General features: G+C 44.6%; 1 protein-coding gene across 1 annotated transcript in view; it reads right to left on the bottom strand.

Moving 5' to 3' along the window:
• The window catches only part of Sec11a (SEC11 homolog A, signal peptidase complex subunit), a 39914-nt gene extending 30265 nt beyond the window's left edge, over positions 1 to 9649 (bottom strand). The window contains exon 1 of the mRNA XM_013118968.3: positions 9325 to 9649. Within this exon, the coding sequence (XP_012974422.1) occupies positions 9325 to 9375 (51 nt within the window). The 5' untranslated portion in view covers positions 9376 to 9649. The remainder of the gene's footprint in view (positions 1 to 9324) is intronic.
• Positions 9650 to 12569: the final 2920 nt, after the last annotated feature.

The following is a 12569-nucleotide window of genomic DNA, read 5'->3' as shown; positions in this document are numbered from 1 at the left end:
AGCTGACCTAAGCAAGCGGGAGCTCACAGACCCCAGGCTGACAGCTGGGAGACCAGCATAGGACTGAACCAGGCCCCCTAAACATGGGTGTCAGTTGGGAGGCCTGGCAGTCTATGGGCCTCTGGCAGTGGAATCGGTATTTATCCCTAGTGCATGGACTTTGGGAGCCTATTCCCTGTGGAGGGATAGTCTCTCAGCCTAGATACATGGGGGAGGGCCTAGGCCCTGCCACCCCACCCTCCCACACTTCCTGCCAAAAAAGGATATCTCCCACACTTCCTGCCAAAAAAGGATATAACTATGGCCAGGTGGGGGTGGTGCACACCTTTAGTCCCAGCACTTGGGAGGCAGAGGCAGGTAGATCCCTGTGAGTATGAGGTCAGCCTGGTCTACACAGTGAGTTCCAGGATAGCCAGCGCAACACAGAGAAACCTTATCTGGAAAAAAACAAAACAAAACAAAAAAACCAAAACCAAACCTCAGGTCTTAAGGATCTTACATTTGTCAGTCAGGGTGGCACATGCCTTTAATAGCATTGTTCAGAGGGCAGATCTCTGTGAGTTCAAGGCCAGCCAAGGCCAAGGAATGACAGCCTGTCTTAGGTAGAAATACAGGACAATATTAAAACCCAAAGAAGAGCAGCCACAGTCAGGCAGCAGTGGTGCACGTCTTTAACCCCAGTACTGGGGGCGGGGGAACACAGCACAGAAGCAGGCGGATCTCTGAGTTTGAGGCCAGTCTGGATTACAGCATAAGTTCCAGAACAGCCAGGACTACACAGAGAAACCCTGTCTCGAACCCCCCCCCAAAAAACAAAAACAACAACCAAAAAAAAAAAAAAAAACCGTGTAGCCTCGGTAGCAAATGGCAGTGAGAAGATCAAGGTAGGAGGATCAAGAGTTTAAGGCCGGCCTCAACTATGCAGATATACAGAATTTATAACCAACCTGGGCCACATGGAAATCTATCTTTAAAACAAAACAAAATATTTCAAAGGATCCAAAAAATACCCATGTAATGCTCACATACTCATTCAGGCAAAACATTCATACACATACTACAAAAGAAATTTTCAAAAAGTCCAAAGGGGGGGGCATGCCTTTAATCCCAGTCTTTAATTGGGAGGCAGAGACAAGTGGATCTCTGTGAGTTCAAGGCCAGCCTGGTCTACAGAACAAGTTCCAGAACAGGCTCCAAAGCTACAGAGAAACCCTGTCTTGAAAAAACAGAAAAACAAAACAAAACAAAACAAAACAAAAAGAATAAAGAAAAACTAGGAAAAAAAAGTCCAAAGAGAAAAGATGAACTAATAGGGAGTTAAGCAACAGATGAGTCAGACTGAGGCTGTCTGGGCTCAGACATGGATCAAGTCACATCCTGGCCAACAGCCCTGGTCACTAAGAAATCTGAAACAATGGTAAGCATGAGGGTTCCTGGTACTTGGGAAATGGAGGTAGGAGAGTCACCAAGAATTCACCAAGCCTGTTCTACATAGTGAGTTCCAAGCCAACCTGGGCTACAGAATGAGACCCTGTCTCAGAGACATATAGAGAATCCTCAAATTTATAAACATTCTATAAAAACCCCATCAAGTTTGTTAAATAAGGGCTGGAGAGATGGCTCAGAGGTTAAGAGCACTGACTGCTCTTCCAGAGGTCCTGAGTTCAATTCCCAGTAACCACATGGTAGCTCACAGTCATCTATAATGAGATCTGATGTCCTCTTCTGGCTTGCAGACATGGAGGCAGGATGTTGTGTTCATAATAAATAAATAAATAACTCAAAAAAAGTTTGTTAAATAATGAAAGTTCTCAGATGGTACTTTTTTGAGCAAGATTTTGTCTTTAAAATGAGTTGTGTGGCCGTGGTAATCCCAGAGATAGAAGGTAAATCACTATTGCTGAAGACACCATGCACTGTGGACACAGAACCCAAAGACCCTGAGCAGGATCTGACCTGAAAGCCTCCTCCCCAAGGACTAACTTTCATGGTACCAGAAGAAACCATGCAAGGCTTCAAAAGACAAAAGCAACCAACAGTTCTACCCAGTTACAACACCTATAAACCAAAACAATGACCAACATGGTCAATAAGCCCAAGGGTAGTAGTGGCATACGTGCCTTAGTGGTAACCAACAGCTCTCTAACTGGACTTAGGACCACTCAACAAGAGGGAAATTGCAACCGGTACTGGAAAACTAGCCAACTACCCAGAGCCTAATCTCTAACTACATTCTAAGTATTTGTCCTTATACCCTTCACTTCTCTTTCTAACTGACAGGGACCATTATAGAAAATTGCAACCCAGCAAAGCGCAGAGGTGTGGAGATCGGTTTCAGTGGATATTTTTTCTTTGGTTTTTACAAGACAGGGTTTTTCTGTATTGTTTCTGAGGCTGTCGGTCTTCAGTGGATATATTTACAACACAACTTCTTCACCCAAGGCTCAGGGATCACTGTGAAAGGGGGGAAAGATGGTAAGAGCTAGAGGACCAGGGAATTTGCTATGAGACTGTGTCAGAAGCTACACCTATGAAGTCTCACCATTCCTAAGCATGACCTGAATACTACATATGTAATGTGAAAGGTGTAAAACTTGAGGCCTCAACCCTAGACAAAGAACTACAGGCAACTAAGGAAAGCTGACAGTGGGAGAAATAGTCTTCCTCAGCAAAAGAATACACCAATTGGTTATCTAATACCAAATGGTCATACTTGAAAGCACACATAGACAAGTTACATTATATGAACTGAGCAGCAGTTTGTATTTATGTATTTAGTAACACTAACACACACATACACACACACACACACACACACACACCTATTTTTTTCTTTTCTTTTGGTTTTTCTGTGTAACCCTGGCTGTCCTAGAACAAGCTCTGAAGACCATGCTGACCTTGAACTCAGAGATCTACCTGTCTATGCCTCCCAAGTGCTGGGATTAAAAGTATGCACCACCATACCTGGCTACTTATTACTTTTTTTTTCAATTAAAAACATAAATTTGATATTAGCATAGGATTAGGAAAATAAAATCTTTATTAGCAAGGAGAGGGGTGGTGTCAGCATTCTTTAACTGTTAAGTGTCAGTGTGGAAGCACTAGTAGTAGTAGTCCCTGGTACATCACAAGAAAATCACAAGTGCAGTTTTATATTGAGCTGCAGTTTCTACCCAACACTGCATCTTTCCCTTCTCTCCCTTCCCTTCTTCCCTCCTTTCCTCCCCCCCTCTCTCTCTTCCTCTCTCTCCCTCCCTCCCTCCCTCCCTCCCTCCTTCTCTCCCTCCCTCCCTCCCTCTCTCTCTCTTTCTTTCATGTTACAGGGTTTCTCTGTATATCTCTGGCTCTCCTGGAACTAGCTCTGTAAACCAGGCTGGCCGTGGAACTCACAGAGATCTGCCTAATACACACTCTTACTTGTTTGTAAGCAATTCAAGAAAAGGGGACATGGATTTGAAAGAAGCAAAGAGGGGTGCATGAAGAAGGTTTGCAGGGAGAAAAAGGGAAGTTATATAATTACATAATAAATATATACATATACATGTATATACATATTCTCAAAAGGGGGGTCATATTTATAAACTAAGTTTAATACTGTTTTGACTTTGTGTTCTTGTGAATCTGTGTGGAGTATGCAGGTGTGCTGATGCATTCACCCTTCATATGGGCATTTGAGGAGGATGGAGGTCAACACTGGGAGTCTTTGTCAATTGTTCTCTGTCTCAATTTTTGAGATCATCTCTCACTCAACTTAGAGCTTGGCATTTCAGCTCGACTGTCTGGTGAGCATGCCTGTGGAGTTCCACCTGTGCTAGCCCCCATCGCTGTGAGGTTACAGCACATGCTGCCAAACCCCAGCTTTTCACATGGGTGTTGGGATCCAAACTTAGGTGCTCAAGCAGCTTACTACTGAGCCATCCATCTCCCTAGGCTCAAGCTTAATTTAAAAAAAATACATTTTTTTCCAAAACAGGGTTTCTCTGCGTATCCCTTTGTAGACCAGGCTATCCTCAAGCTCAGATGTTTGCCTGCCTCTGTCTCCTGAGTCCTGGGACTAAAGGTATGTGCCACTACCATGTCCAGCTTTTAAGTTTAATATATTTCAGAATGTTTAAATTGGGGTCTGGTCCTCAGATGGGGAGGGGACAACAACATCAAAATAACAAAAAAGTTTCAATTTGCAGTGTGTGATGGCTCATGCTTACAGCCATGACATATGGGAGACTAATGTAGGGAAACTATGTGTTTGAGGCTAGCCTGTACAACATAAGGAGGCAATGTTGTGAAGAATAAATGAAAACGTAAGCCAAGTGTGATGGCTTAAACTTGTGCTCCCAGCCCTTGGGAGGCCCTGACAGAGAATTAACATGAATTTGAGGCCAGCCTGTGCTTCAAAGTGAGTTTCAGAACAATTGAGGCCTACATCTCAAAACAAATAAAAAACAAACAAAAACCAACAACAATAACAACAAAACCCACAGTCACTAGGGAAATGACTCAGTGGGTAAAGAAAGGTCCTGATTCCTAAGTTAGGATTCCCAACAACCACATGAAAGCTAGACAGGGCAGTGCTTGCCTGTGACCCCAGTGCTGGGGAAGCAGAGACAATGGATCCTGGGGGCTCTCTGACCTGCCTATCTGCGGAACAACTCCACATGCAGTGAAAAGGCCTGTCTCAAAAAGTAAGAAGCTTCCCTGAAGAAGCCACCAGTGTCGCTACCACCTCTCCTCAAAAAGGCTTCTCTACAGCAGGAGACTGTCACAGACAAGTGCAGCTGGGCACAGTGCAGAGATCCACAGATGGTGGGGAGCCCAGCACCAACGGATGCATCTGCACCACAGCTCCTGAATCTATGCTCACAGAACACCACAGGAGAGGGGACGCAAAGACTCTAAGAGCCAGAATCAATCCCAGGAGGTCTGCTGTGAAACTCTCTCCTAGAAACAGCTCCATAAACAAGACCAGAACAGTGCGCATGCGAAGGAGGGAAGGGGGAAAGTTCTGAGGGGTCTCACCCTGAGACAAAGACCTGGGGCACTAATGACTGCTGAGGGAGAGAAACTGCCCTCCCCCAGGGATGAACCCATTTAGTGGCCGTCCAATGCAGAGTGGTCAGTCTTAAAACCAAATACACACCACCAACAAAAAGACTCAGCAGGTTGTATTTATATTTATTTGTACATCTATACACAATTTATGTAACGATAAAAAGAAGAAAGCTGTTAACGTAAGTGGGAGAGATGTGAAGGCTTGAGAAACAGTAGCTGGCAGGGGCTAAAGGAAGGAAATGGAAGAAGGGAAGTAAGGGAATTCTGTATCGGATAAAAAAACATTAAAAACATAAAATAAATAAAAAAGAAGATATTACAAATTGACCATAATTTGCCAGGCGGTGGTGGCGCACACCTCTAGTCTCAGCACTTAGCAGGCAGAGGCAGGCAGATCTCTGTGAGTTAGAGGCCAGCCTGGTCTACAGAGTAAGTTCCAGCACAGTCAAGAGTATACAGGAAAATCTTGTCTCAAAAAAAAAAACAAAAACAAAAACAAAAAAAGGGCCATAATTTTAAAAGCCTTTCTATCCAAGTGATTCCATATAGATGGATTATAGATCCACACAAGGTTTGAAGTGGTAGCAGCTCAGATAATTATGTTTCAAAAGTTTGGCAGATACTTATTAAAATCTTAAAAGAAGATAGAGAGGGACAGAGGCCGACACGCATATTAGCCCCCATATGTGCATGCATAGGTGAGCACACATTTGCATGCTTACACACACACCAAAATAAAAGAATGACAAAAAAAAAAAATCAGTTCTAGGGCATGTGTGTATAAATCAGACAAGATGTGTGATTAGCATGCCTGAGGCCCAAGAATCAATTTCTAACACAGTTAAAAAAATTGTACAATTGCATTATATTATATTAATAACATACAGCAATGTACTAAATTTATCACGTTCTATTTTATTAGTTTATTGTCACCTATGCTGTTGAATTCCGTTTTCTGTTTGGTATACATAGTAGAAATTATAGTTGTGTGTGGCTGTCTTTTCTTAATTCCCTTCCCATGATGTTGTGTTAATGGCATGATATTAACATTTTTAGAAGAATTTATATCGCCGGGCGTTGGTGGCACATGCCTTTAATCCCAGCATTTGGGAGGCAGAGGCAGGCGGATCTCTGTGAGTTTGAGGCCAACCTGGTCTACAGAGTGCCAGGATAGGCTCCAAAGCTACACAGAGAAGCCCTGTCTAGAAAAACCAAAAAAAAAAAAAAAAAAAAAAAAAAAGAAGGATTTATATCACAGAAATGGGCAAACTCTACAAATCTGGGCTTCATGGATTATGAACAGCCCTAGTTAAAGGTGATCTTTGAGGGGAGGGTGTGTATGAAAAGATGGCTCAGTGAATTAAGGTGCTTGCTACCAAACCTGACGAGCTAAGTTTATCTCCAGGACCCACAGGATGGAAGGAGAGAACCAATTCCTTGAAATCTTCCTCTAACCCTGAATTCTTGACACCCCCAGCCCACTTCTACCTTCAAAGCGCTAGGGTTACAGGTGGGTACCACCATGGGTTTTAGGGGTTTTGCTTGGTGTTTGTTGTTTTTTTCCTCGGGGGGGCGGGCAAGGTTTTCTTTTAATTATGTGCTAGCCTTCAATTATGTTACCCAGGCTGGCTCAGCCTTCCAAATGCTGAATTACTGATGTATGCTAACATACTTTCTTCAACATAAGGCTGTCTTTCAAAACACCAGGGGCAAGAAACAGCGTAGTTCAATTGGTAAAGTGCTTGCTGCCAAGCCTAAGAGCCTGAGTTCAATCCTTGGGACCCACATGGCAGAGAGAACTGGTTCTGGCAACTCAGTGTCTAACTCGACCATTGTGTAAAGGCACACTCGTACCCATGTACATACAGACACACACAAAATGAGTATGATTTTTAAAAGGAGGGAGGGGCACCAGTCAGACAACTCAGCTAATAAACTCATGGACTACTCTGGAATACATAGTACGGCAGCAACAAGATAGACCCTGCCTCTACAAGGTAGGAGAGGAGAGAACCAACTCCCAACAGTTGTCCTCTGTCACCTGCACTCTGTAGCTTGTGCATGCCCGTATTCACACACACATACATCACACACACACAATAATAAGTACAAGTAAGTAAGGGGCTAGAGAAATAGCTCAGCAGTTGAGAGTACTTGCTGCTCTTGCAAAACACCTAGGTTTGGTTTCTAGCATCCACATGGCAGCTCACAACTGTAAATTTAGTTCCAAAGGATCCAATGCACCAGGCACACACATGGTGCACACACATAGGTACAAGCAAATACTCACACACACAAAGCTAAATGAGATCTTTTTTTAAAGTAAAAATTTAAAAGCAAAGGTTCCAGATGTAGTTTACTGGTAGAGCACATGCTTAGAACCTGAAAAACAAAGCTGAGATCTCTGAGTTCGAGGCCACTCTGGTCCAAAGTGAGTTCATCCAGGATTACACAGGGTGTCTCAAAAAAAGAAAGAAAGAAAGAAAGAAAGAAAGAAAGAAATGAAGAAAGAGAAAAAGAACCTGAAAGGTTCTGTTATCACCCCCAGCAACACGCAAACACAAAATTATTCTTCTGGGAATGGAATAAATAAGGAGGGTGGGAGTTGGGATCATCCAGCTAGGTATGGTGGCATATGCCTTCAATCCCAGCACTTGGGAGGCAGAAACCGATGGAGCTCTGAATCCCAAGACAGCTTGGTCTACACCATGAGACCCTATCTCATTAAAAAAAAAAAAAAAAAAAAAAAAAAAAAGCCAGGCGTTGGTGGTGCATGCCTTTAATCCCAGCACTTGGGAGGCAGAGGCAGGAGGATCTCTGTGAGTTCGAGGCCAGCCTGGTTATAGAACGAGAGCCAGGATAAGCTCCAAAGCCACAGAGAAATGCTGTCTCGAAAAAAACAAAACAAAAACTTCTTTCCAGATGGGTCTATAGCTCAATGACAGATTGACTCCCTAAACAGAGAGACAGAGCATTTGCCTAATTCCAAAAAGTCTGAGACATGACTGTCAGCACTACATTTGAAGAAAAAAAGTTGTTTGGCCTGTCATGGTGGTGCAGCACTCAAGACTCAAAGGCAGAATTCCAAGTTTAAGGCCAGCCTAGGCTACAGAGTGAGTTCCAGGCAGCAGGGGCTGCATAGGGAGACTTTATTGCAATTGACGAATAGGTAGACAAGTCATTCTAACTAGCAAGGCCATATGGTGACATATATCTGTAAATCTACCTCTCATGACACTGATGTAGGAGGACTCCCTGAGTTACACAGCAAGACTCTGTCTCAAAATATATAAAATAATAAAAACAGGGTCCTTCGAGACTGGAGGTGCCGCTCTGTGGAAGTCTGTGATGGGTATATGCAAGGCCCTAAGGTCCATCCCCAGCACTAAAATAGGAGTTCGTTCAAAATACACAGCTAAGTGACAACTACTACTTGAAGCTGTTCCGATGACCTGACTGGGATGTCTCACAATTTTGTAGGTATGTCTAAGAAGACATGCCCCTACTTTTCTATGTTGTCAATATAAACAGAGCAAAAAAAAAAAAAAAGCTCCATTCCAAAATCTTTAAGTCATATCGAGACAATTCTTAACACCAAAAGTTAAAAAAAAGAGAGGTTGCGGGAAAGGTTGCTAGCCAAAGTAATCACCAGACACAGCTGGTTCAGAAGACAACGGTGAAAACTTTGGTAACGACGAAACGATCGTGTTCTCCGTGCCTTTTAGCACATGAGCTAGAAGACCAGGAGAGAATAAGGTTTAAGGTTTAAAATCAGGAGACCTAAATGTCAAGATTTCTGTGCCACTGTCATCTGTCATCAAAGACTCGTAGGGCTGTCACCTTTCTGCTAAGGGAAGTGGCTTCAACTCCGCGCTCAAAGTGACCCAAGTTAAAGCGTACGAAGTCTACCGAGGTCCAGCTGGACTCGGAGGGTGGCTATGAAATGTGAGCAGCAAGACGGCTTTTGTGGGACCTGCAATGGCCCTCCCCAGAGCCCCACCAGAAACGGTTAAGTCGGCCGCCTCACCGTATCCAAAACAATAAGGAACCCCCAACTCCCATTCACAGTTTCCACTTACTCCCCTCCTTCTTGGGAGGCAGGGATGGCGAAGGCTCGCCTTCCCTCGCGGTCCCCGGAATCCGGTGCTATGAATGGGGGCAAACAGGCCTTGGCTACCGACCCACGCAGGCCCTCAACCGGCCCAGAGGTCCGCAAGGCCCCCGCAACCGCAAAGGAACCAGAGGAACCTGGGCACAGAGAGAGGCCGATCTCACCTGCCTCTTGTTCATCCGCCGCACATCATCTAGGAAATCTAGAGACAGCATGGTGAGATGGAGAACGCGACAACGAGCAGTCCAGAAGGAGCGACAGAATCACCGGGAGGAACCGCTGCCACACGGGCCGGGCTCACAGTGGACAGGACCCCTGACGCCTGCACTTCCGCTTCCGGGGCGGGAGCGACCGAGGCCCCGCCCCTCCGCCGCGAAGAACGGACAAAGAATGACTCGCGAGCCTCCTAGAACAGCCCGGGGCCTGGCCTTGCCACAGGAGGGCCTTCCGAGCCCACCCTCGCCGGCCGAGAACCCGCCAAAGCCCGCTTTCCCTGCTCAGCCCGCGGCTGCTCGTGAAGGCGGTGACCCTGGGTGGCATAGGCCCGCCGCCTGCGGAAGGCGGGTCCTCGAGTACGCCTGGCCAATCGGAAGCCGAGTCTGCACCAGCGCGAGGCCAGCAGTCTCCGCGTACTGCCGGGTCCTGGGTGTGGCCCGGGACGTGGTCCCTTGCAGTTTGTTCTCAGGTTGAGCTTGCTGCGGTACGCTACCGGAAGTTGTGCGGCTTTTAAAGCCTGGTATGCACACACGCACACTGTGCGGCTTTTTAAAAGCATTGTACACACACACGTACATACACACACACACACACACACACAAACACACACACACACACACACACACACGAATTTCTAGGCCGGTCGACTTCTCAATTGATCACACAATTCCATAATGTCTCGAGGGCACTGTGGTGCAGGCGGCCAGGAAGAGTCTCCTCAATCTTGACCCTTCCCAGCAATAATTCGCTTTGTCTTCTGGATGTGAACCGTTTATTTGACCCGCAAATTTTCACAGAGGTGGGGATAAGGAGTGACATTATTGCCATGGAGTTTCTTTTGGTGTGTGGTAGTTGTATAGCTCTGTGGATATGCTAAAGCCATCGAATTGCATGCATCTGGTGAATTGTATAGTATGTGATTTATATCACAATACAGCAGGTGTGAGAATGAAAAAGAAAAATGTTGGTGTCTTGTTCATGTTAAATTCCTAGTGGTGGCTGCACAGCCTAGGTACATTTGTATAAGACACACAATCAGTTCTTAAACTGAGAGGAGAGAGAATATCTTCGACTACTAGTAGAAACGTCATATTTGCTGAGATGAAAAGTGAACTTTTTGGTGTCTCCAAGTTAGGAAGGTCTATGAAAGACGACACATGGAAACTCCAGGAGAGCAGGTTCCCCAGCTTCCATAACGTGTTGTATGTGCACTAGAATGACTTGAATGGCTTATCCATTAATATGTGTTGATTATAAGTCTCAATCTAAATTTTGACTAGTAGAACTCTTCACATAAGCTTGTCAATTTTAAATTCAACCTAGTGGTCAAATTAAGTATCAGCTTTTGTCCATTTCTTACTTACATGAAGAACCTCAAGATCGGCTCACTATACTGTGGGTCCAAAAAGATGAATAAGCTTTTTAGTTGGGGAGCTTTAAAAACGCATTGGACAAGTGAGGTGGGAGCAGGTGGATCTCTGTGAGTTTGAGGTCAGCCTGCTCTACATAGTGAGTTCCAGGACAGCCCATGGCTGAAGGAAAAAAAAAAAAAACAGACAAAAAAGCCTGGAGCTCACTGGCCAGTCAGGTAGCCTGCTTGACAAGTCAGTAAGAGTGACTTTAATCTCAAAAGGAGAGGGGGGACTGGAGAGATGGCTCAGTGCTTAAGAGCACTGACTGCTCTTCCAGAGGACCTGAGCTCAGTTCCTGGCACCCATCTCTAGTAGCTCAGTATCACCTGTAACTCCAGCTCCAAGGGATCTGACATCCTTTTCTGAACTCTGAGTGTACGCGCACACGCGCACATACATACACACATACACAATTTTAAAATAGGGAAAATAAACCTCCAATGTTTTAAACATGTGAACAGCACCTGAAGTTGTCCTCTGGCTTCCACAAGCATGCACACATGCCTGTACACACAAGAGCATGCATCTACACATTAATCACTTTGGTTGTTGCTAGGCCTGATGGTACATGCCTGTGATCCCAGCACTTGGGAATTTGAAGCCCACCAGTTTTTTTTGCTTTATCTTTGTTTTTCCAGCCCTGGCTGACTTGGAATGTACTCTGTAGGCCAGGCTGGCCTCAAATTCACAGGAAGTCTCCAACTTTTGCTTAATCACAGGCCACCACAATTGGCCAAAATATTTTTTCTTTCTTCAGATTGTATTGGTGCTATAGTATCTCAGTAAATATCCAATAAAAAGAATGTAGTTGATGTGTGGGGCTGTTGCCAAGGCTCACAACCTGAATTCACTACCCAGAATCCACATGGTAGAAGACGAGAACTGACTCCCCAAAACTGCCCTTTGACCTCTGCACATGCACCGTGTACTCACACAAAATAAATGCAGTAATTTTTAAATATTGTGGCTAATATGATATATTGTCTCATATACATTAAATGTTAGTCTTGAAATTTCACTGTTACATGGTATTATCGACTCACAAGAATGGATCAGGAGCACCGGGCGTTGGTGGTGCACGCCTTTAATCCCAGCACTCGGGAGCAGAGGCAAGCGGATCTCTGTGAGTTCGAGGCCAGCCTGGTCTACAAGAGCTAGTTCCAGGACAGCCTCCAAAGCCACAGAGAAACCCTGTCTGGAAAAACCAAAAAAAAAAAAAAAAAAAAAGAATGGATCAGGAGCTTAGACAAATTGTATGAAACTTAATTAAACCAGGATATTAAGTGCTATATTTTTAATTAATTATTTATTTATTTGTTTTGAGACTGTCCCATTGTTTCTCTGGCTAGCTTGGAGGACCTCCTATGTGTAGATCAGGCTGGTCTTGAACTCATAGATTTCTCTCTCTCTCTCTCTCTCTCTCTCTCTCTCTCTCTCTCTCTCTCTCTCTCTCTCTCTCTCTTTCTCCTTTCCTTTCTCTGGCTTTTCTAGGCAGGGTTTTTCTGTGTAGTACTGGCTGTTCTGGAACTCACTCTGTAGACCATGCTGGCCTTGAACTCACAGAGATCTGGCTGCCTCTGCCTCCTGTGCATCCTGAGTGCTGGGATTAAAGGTATGCAACACCATGGAGGCCTTTGCTGTGTTGGGATTAAGCAGTAGTTCTCAACTTTCCTAATGCTGCAACCCATTAATACAGTTTCTCATATTATAGTGACCCCAACCATAAAATTATTGTTGCTGCTTCATAACTGTAATTTTGCTACTGTTATGAATCATAATGT

The sequence above is a fragment of the Mesocricetus auratus genome, unplaced genomic scaffold (genome assembly GCF_017639785.1).
Source record: "Mesocricetus auratus isolate SY011 unplaced genomic scaffold, BCM_Maur_2.0 Super-Scaffold_4256, whole genome shotgun sequence".
Taxonomy (NCBI): domain Eukaryota; kingdom Metazoa; phylum Chordata; class Mammalia; order Rodentia; family Cricetidae; genus Mesocricetus; species Mesocricetus auratus.
Note: the sequence above shows the minus strand (reverse complement) of the source record. Positions and strands in the feature narration are given on the sequence as shown.